The sequence below is a fragment of the Gossypium hirsutum genome, chromosome A05 (assembly GCF_007990345.1).
Source record: "Gossypium hirsutum isolate 1008001.06 chromosome A05, Gossypium_hirsutum_v2.1, whole genome shotgun sequence".
NCBI lineage: Eukaryota > Viridiplantae > Streptophyta > Magnoliopsida > Malvales > Malvaceae > Gossypium > Gossypium hirsutum.
In genome coordinates, this window is record NC_053428.1 from 54591739 (window position 1) to 54599101 (window position 7363).

At 35.2% G+C, this 7363-nt stretch overlaps 2 protein-coding genes across 3 annotated transcripts; one reads left to right on the forward strand and one right to left on the reverse strand.

The window, feature by feature from the left end:
- The first annotated feature begins 1751 nt into the window (after positions 1 to 1751).
- On the forward strand, positions 1752 to 5027 carry LOC107959958 (transcription factor bHLH90). Of its 2 annotated transcripts, none has more exons than XM_041112486.1 (8): positions 1752 to 2098; positions 2252 to 2389; positions 2489 to 2570; positions 2961 to 3029; positions 3145 to 3675; positions 3769 to 3993; positions 4129 to 4305; positions 4690 to 5027. In XM_041112486.1, the coding sequence occupies exons 1-8, from the start codon at positions 1998 to 2000 to the stop codon at positions 4747 to 4749; spliced, it is 1383 nt and encodes a 460-aa protein (XP_040968420.1). In that variant the 5' UTR covers positions 1752 to 1997; the 3' UTR covers positions 4750 to 5027. The 2 variants fall into 2 exon arrangements, with proteins under 2 accessions (XP_040968420.1, XP_040968419.1); XM_041112485.1 differs by having other exon boundaries at positions 1753 to 2098; positions 2222 to 2389.
- LOC121203306 (proline-rich receptor-like protein kinase PERK12) lies at positions 3116 to 6797 on the reverse strand. Its single transcript, XM_041112487.1, has 4 exons — positions 6345 to 6797; positions 6101 to 6262; positions 5559 to 5946; positions 3116 to 3565 (listed from the first exon to the last, which is right to left on the reverse strand). Exons 2-3 carry the CDS (start codon positions 6161 to 6163, stop codon positions 5629 to 5631), a joined length of 381 nt encoding a protein of 126 aa, XP_040968421.1. The 5' UTR covers positions 6164 to 6262; positions 6345 to 6797; the 3' UTR covers positions 3116 to 3565; positions 5559 to 5628.
- Positions 6798 to 7363: the final 566 nt, after the last annotated feature.

The following is a 7363-nucleotide window of genomic DNA, read 5'->3' on the forward strand; positions in this document are numbered from 1 at the left end:
AATCTCATCTCCTTGAGTATTTTAGACTTGAAAGGATGCAGAATCAACATCGAGTCGAGCAACATTAAAGTATCTCGTGGAGCTCTCGTTTTGTTAAAAGGTAAAAGAACCGGCAGTCTTTATATTCTGGAAGGTTCTACAGTGACCGGTGAAATCGGACGTCCCTCGTCCGTTACGGAGTCAAAGTCTACTCATTTGAAGCGGAGGCAACTTGGTCATAGGAGGGAAAAAGGTATGACCGTTTCGTTGAAGAGAGGTTCTCTTTTGGATGCAGGTTTTGAAAAGTTAGGGCACTGTATTCGTGAAAATCAGACCCGGGTTAGTTTTGATTTGGCAGTGCACAAGTCGAAGGCTAGAAGTCTTCCAGCTTCTAAGCATAGATTCGACTCAGTTAATTCCCTGCATAGTTCAAGATAGGCCCGTGGCAGGTTTTGGCAAAGATGGCATTGAAAGAATTCGTGTCAAGGTGGAGATTGTTAGAATTGTGTGACCCAAATTCTAAGAGATTGCTTGCAAGTCAAGTTAAACAAAAATATATTTTCTTTCTAGAAGATTTAGTATTTATTAGTATAATATATTTAGCATTTATTAGTATAGTTTATTTGACTTACTAATTTAGCCTATAAATAGGCTCCTTTACAATCTTAGAATGAAGAGACACCCATTAGATTAGAACTCATAACACATTCAGAGAATTTTGTGTTTACGTTTGAGGGTTCTTTATTTTTCGGGTTTTCGGGGTTTAGTTTTTATCTCCATCTTTTGTACTCTTCATTCTTTTGCCATTATAGTAAAATTATCTTTGCCCGTGGTTTTTTATCCTCTTTTGAGGGGTTTTTCCACGTTAAATTTGTGTGTTCATCTTCTCAATTTCTTCTACTATTTTTACTTGTTCGTTGCTTAATCGGGACGATCCTAACAGATAGGTATCAAAATGAACATACTTTCCTGACTTAATGATAGTGTGATATCCGCACTGATCTGACTTTGAGAGTTCTGCAATCTAGGAATCTACACGTAAGGAAAACAATGATAGATAAACATTTATTGCTTAATAAATTCAAATGAAACTTACAACACTTACCTTTATCATAAGTGATCACATTTAACTACAAAAATATTAGGCATATATCTAATTAGAACATGGCACATATTGCCACAATAAAGTGAGCATATGAAACATAAGTATCCATATATGTCATGTTTTGGGGGGCATTGATTTGTGCTTTTGATTGATGTGTATGATGTGTTTTCTCTATTTTGCTTGAACCTCCCTTGTGAATGATATCAATGCCTACCTATCGCATAAGTCACTTCCATAATGTATGTATCCTTTCTTTCAAAAATAAAGAATATAATATAATGGGTATATATATTTCATGTAACTATGAAAGAAAAGGTTAAGAAACAAAGGTTTTAAAATTGATTTAAAATATAAAAATCTTATACTAGTTCGTAAAAGTTTATATATATAAATATACTGAAAATTTGAGTGGAATTAAACTTAAATGATTTGTTACTAGTCTGAAACCGAAATGGTATGAAATCTATTGGTACAACTGTTATTGATATTATTTTATATCAAATTCATATCGTCTGATCGTATAATATCCTGGTACTCACCCGGATAATGATGGGTTTTTGCAGTTAGAGGTAGCTGTCACAAGGAGCTTTTGAACGGTTGTTTACAAAGACTGATGATTTTTAAAAAGTAAAAAACTGCCTCTGCCACTTTTACTGCCGGCATCAGATGCCTCTCTGTCACAGATTTTGTACCCAATTTTATGATGATCCCTTTTTTTGAGTACCCAAATATTAGTTGGTTACCCTTTGTCTTGTACTTAACATAAAACAGTGCCTTTTAGCTTTAAAAATTATTCCTTTCTTTTTATATTTTTACCATTTTTTTTCTAGAATCTTGTGATTGGTTTACTTATAGTGAGACAGTCTATGATTTTCAGTAATTTCTTGGTTGTTTTTCAGTGGTTACAAAGACAATGAGAGGTTTTGATAGAGCAGTGGAATGGCTTAGACCATTTGTTGATAGTAAAGGTTGGGATTTTTGTGTTGTTTGGAAATTGGGTGACGATCCATCGAGGTACTTCTCAAGCTACTTGTTTCATCACCATTGATCACCATAACCAGTATTATCTTCATTCTTTGTTCTTTTTGAGGGAGTCATTTGACTCAAATGAAGCTTTTTTTCCCCTTTTTCTTGAAGGTTTATTGAATGGAAAGATTGTTGTTGTAGTGCTTGTTTTAATGTCAAGGTGAAAAAAGATGAGTCGCAGAAGCCATTTTGCAGGGATGGTCATTCCCAACATTCCATAAAATCAAAGGCTTGTGAAGCTCTTTCACATTTTCCTTCTGCCATTTCTCTCTATGCTGGGTACAGTGTTCTCAACTTACAAAATTGTTTGGTTCAGTTTGGGAAATTTAAGATATAGAGACAAATATTCTGATTTTGTGACACTGAAAAAAACCCCAGGATTCATGGAGAGGTAGCTATGTCAAATCAGCCAAGTTGGGTTAACCATGGCAATCCCTCTGGTTCACAGTCTTCAAATGTGGTAGTTGTCACTCTTTTCACCTTCTTTTGGCCAGTTTCCAATGCAAAACAGATAGAAATGGGAAAATATGGTAGTCGGATTCAAGTGGAAGTAAAAAACATGTGAAAATATACCCAAAATATACATGTTTAGTTTCTTTAAGTTTTCCATATATATGGAGGATGATATCTCTATATCCATTCTTATATTTGTGCTAGATTCGAGTATTTATTTCAAGAAAAATGAAGAGTCAAATGTGGGCTGTCATGCCTGCTTTAAGAATGTTTAAAAACCACTTACATGCATTGACTACTTGAACTGTAGTTTTTACCTTATATATGACAATAATTTGTCTGAAGATGTTGCTTTTACGGTGTCCATATTTTGATATGATCAATGAGTTTTCTGCAGGAAATGACAGGAACCCGAGTTCTGATACCAGTTTTCAGTGGTCTTATCGAGCTCTTCGCTTCGAAACATGCAAGATTCTTTGACCTGCTTAACTTACCATTACTTCGCAATGGAATTGAGATAGTCATATGAAACCATTAGTCTTCTCCCACTGATAAACATGTAATTTGTCCTTTTGATTCAGATGCCGAAAGATCAGAACCTCATAGAGTTGGTAACATCTCAATGCAATGCAGTTTTAAAACAAGAAATCACAACTGGAGAAAACTATACAAAAGCAAATCTTGACAAATGGTATAACTTGCCATTTTCCATCAGCTTGTCGACTTTTGTTCCGAGAATCGAATTGATTCCACCAATATCAGATTCAAACTCCCATCATAGCTTGGATGGATCACACAGTGGTTCCAGTCCTTCAATTGAACATCCACCATTTGCTTCAGATTCTGCCTATATTTCTCAAGATGAGCAGTTCAAGAAGCTAATTGGCACATATTATGGAACGAATAGATTAAGATGCAGCAAAAATGTGCCCGAGCAACAAGCAAGGTTTCCTCCAGATGGTAACGAGTCCATAAAAGACAAAATGAGAACTACCAAGCAGCCTGCAAAAGAGAAATTTCATTCTAAGAATCTTGTCATGGAGAGGAATCGAAGGAAGAAGATAAACGACCAGCTCTTCAAGCTACGAGCTTTAGTCCCTAAGATATCCAAGGTTGGCCTTAACTACCAAAGCATATATAAATATGATGGTCACATTTACTCTTTTGCATCCTTATCTGATATCTCTAATGGTTTTGTTGTGTAGATGGATAGAACTGCCATTCTTACGGATGCGATTGAATATATCGGAGATTTGCTGGAGGAGAAGAAGAAACTTGAAAATGAGCTCATGAAAATCGATGAAGAAAACTGTGAAAAGAGCAACTTAGAACTGAAGTCTACATTGTTAGACAAGTCACCTAAGGACAACGTATCTGCCGTTAAGCCAAACCAAGTTTCGTCCAGCCTTGCCGAAATGGCAAAAATGGAGGTAACTGAAATTATTGAAATTAAACACTGGTTTGTTGCTACCTCTGTCACAGTTCACTGGTTTGTTGCTACCTCTGTCACGGTTTCTATCAATGAAACTTTCAACTAAACTTAGTGTTCTTGAATTTTTTCTCAGGTACATGTAGAAGTGAACCAGCTAACTAAACGGGAGTTCTTGATCAAGCTCTATTATGAGCACAAGAGAGGAAGCTTTGCAAAGTTGATGGAGGGCATAGATTCTTTGGGACTTCAAGTGGTTGATGCTAATGTCACAACATTTAATGGAAAGGTTCTCAGCATGTTCAAAGTTGAGGTAAGACTCACTGGATGGTAGATACATAGCAGTGAGTATCTGGACATGGGTATGATAATTTTTTTTCCATGTATTTGGAGGGTTCTTAGAGAACCATATCCCCATACGTCTAAAACTGTGTCAGACATGGGTGTTAGGCACAAATACTTCAAAAAGAAAAAAAATGAAGAGTCAAAACAACATTGTTTCTTAAGAACAATATTGATTCAGTTAGTACTTTTAGCTTTGCAAAGCACTAAGGGCAAAGTCTAACAGTGTTATCATAAACACCACAACTGCAAAGATTGCAAAAACGGAAATCATTACAATTCTTGTTTACTTCCTGAAATTCTGTCAAACAAACTTATGTTTTTCTGCTAACACTGTATTTTCAACTTATGCAAGGCAAACAGGGATTTTCAATCCAGGAAACTGAGGGACTTGTTGACAAACCTAATGAAGTAGATAAATCATATTCATGGTTTCAATATACCATACAGAAAATGTAGATTCAGACTTGAGAATGAAGCAATGTATAGTAAAAATGAACAGTTTTCAGCCGAGAGATAAAGAAACTATTCCCTTGATGGAACTTTACTTCAAGCAGCTCCAACAATCATGATTAGAAACTTTTGACTGTAAAATTTGTGGGTTTTCCTCTCCTTGTTCTTACACATGTAGTTTTTACTAAATTCTACATACAAATTGCTAATTCTGTGAAGATAGTTGAGGTTTTTGTTTCATTTTGGCTTCTTTTTCCTACATATCAACTTCTTTTCTTTCTAGTTTATATCTGATATTTGTGCTTCACATCCATAAATAGCATAATCAATCAGCAGCATGTCAGAATCATTCAACAATATCATGTGATGCAAACAGCTAAGTATTATCCCGGATGCATGTTGCTGACAGATTGCTAGAGATTACATGTTCAAGAGACCTTAGGCACGCAATATCCTCAGTGGGTTAACTAGATAGGGATTTGAATTAAAAAGTTGAATTAGGGTATGTTACTTGGATTCGGGTGTTAATGTTAGACATGGTTGTGTATCCAACAATATCGACACCAGTATGCTCATTTTTTCTCAATGTTTTATGTACTTGAAGTTCCTTGAAGGATCATACTATTCCCGTGTTTGGATATGCCTTCTGACACAAAGGTCAAATACAGCAAATAGTAAGAATTTTGATTAATATGTGGATTTTAAAATGTACTGAGAACTTTCACGAGATTGTTCACCTGATACACCTTAGTTACCTATGTTAGAACTTACCCTTTTTACAAGCTTTCTCGAGCTGGTGGTCGGAACCAAAGGGAGTGTGAACAACTCAGGCAATAGACATTTATCTGAAGCGACCACTGCCATAGTTCCTTGAGCCATCACTATAGCTACCACTTGATGATGGTTTAGATGCTTGAGCTTGGGATTCACCGGAACTATACCAGGACTTCCAGGAACTCGGCTTTGCACCTGATGATTCCCCAGAAATGTGATCATCACCATACATATCATAATCCGAACTGTTGCCACCGCCGAATTCCATCCTCCTGAACTTGGTAATTTCTTCACTGTACTGGCTGGAATCATATGCAGCGCTCTGTCCGAATTTTATGCCATTAGAAAGATCGGGATCTCCCTCGAAATCCAATACTCTTACCACCTATAATATGTTCAACAACTATATTCATTGCCGACATTCACCAAGATTGATTAATAAACACAATAGAATAAAAAAAAAGAAAAAAAAGCATGGAAGTGTGGAAAACCAAAACAACAGTGGGAGAAGGGAAATAGGTGGAGATTGAGAAAATTACGAGCGCCATGCGGGGCCGCTTTGCAGCAGAATGCCGAACGCATGCAGCAGCTGCCTCAATCATCCTGAACAATTCGATCTCTACCTAACGCTTGTCAAGTTGTGGATCAATTAATTCACCAAAATTGCCTGTTTCAAGGGCTTGAATCAGGAGTGGTCGTGCCTGCCAATATCATAGGGACACCTCAATTTATAATTATAAATACATCAACTTTTAGATAAAAAGTTAATTGGATGATCCATACCCATTCGACCAAGCTCTCATCCCCCAAAGGCAGAGTTGGATCAACGGGTTTACGCCTAGTTATAAGTTCTAAAAGCATAACCCCAAATGAGTAAACGTCTGATCTATCCGTCAACTTTCCACTCGATGCATACTCTGGTGCCAGGTATCTGATGAAATGCCGAAATGAAGAATACCGATAGAAAGCATAAAACCTTTAAACTCGATTATCAGCATATAACAGGTTCTAAAGTCAACAGGTTACAGGGACGACAGAAAAGGTTGTGAGAGAATCCGAACCCCAACAAAGAGCCCATCAGCTGTTGAAACCATGACCTACCCGAATGTACCCATAACTCGAGTTGAAACATGGGTTTGACTTGTGTCGATAAGTCTCACAAGTCCAAAATCTGCAACCTGTACTCAACAAGTTAGTGCTTACATTCTAATGCTACCCTTCACGCTGAAAGATAACAAAAGAAAAATATAAATAACTAGATTATATTATACACGGGGTGAAGAAAATTATATTAAAAAATATGTTCAATAAATGAATTTTTGAATTTATTTTGACAACTTTGAACCCAATTAGGTAAATCTTTATTTTAAGTTTAAATTGCTTCTTTTTAAAGATAGAAAGACAACAACATTCTCAAGATAAAAATTCTTTTTAATTATTTTACAATTAAGTTGGTTTGATAATGTTTTTAGATATAAATATTAAAATTATAAATAAATTTTGATATAATTTGCAATGTTATACATTAATTTTAATTTAGTCTATTTGTATAATCAAACTTTAATTTTGATCTAATTTTTACATTTTGTTAACCCTATTACTTATGTGACAGTTTTTTATTAAGTCATGTGAACAGATAAATTTAAATTATTTCCACTTCGATTTAAAAAAAAATCTTGAGGATGTAAGAATTATTTTTCTCAAGTGTGTTTATTTTTTAATCTATGTGAAAATATTTTAAATTTGTTTGTTTGTTTTTAACCTAATAAAATATGAGATCAACAATTTAAATACGAGTTAAT

Excerpts from the sequence above, each read along its gene's own strand:
- LOC107959958 (XM_041112485.1), top strand. The coding sequence starts at position 1,998 with ATGAGAGGTTTTGATAGAGCAGTGGAATGGCTTAGACCATTTGTTGAT. Across the intron at positions 2,390-2,488 it reads GCCATTTCTCTCTATGCTGG|GATTCATGGAGAGGTAGCTA; the intron begins GTACAGTGTTCT and ends AAAAAACCCCAG. Across the intron at positions 4,306-4,689 it reads TCAGCATGTTCAAAGTTGAG|GCAAACAGGGATTTTCAATC; the intron begins GTAAGACTCACT and ends AACTTATGCAAG.
- LOC121203306 (XM_041112487.1), bottom strand. The coding sequence starts at position 6,163 with ATGATTGAGGCAGCTGCTGCATGCGTTCGGCATTCTGCTGCAAAGCGG. Across the intron at positions 5,947-6,100 it reads AGCGGCCCCGCATGGCGCTC|GTGGTAAGAGTATTGGATTT; the intron begins GTAATTTTCTCA and ends AACATATTATAG.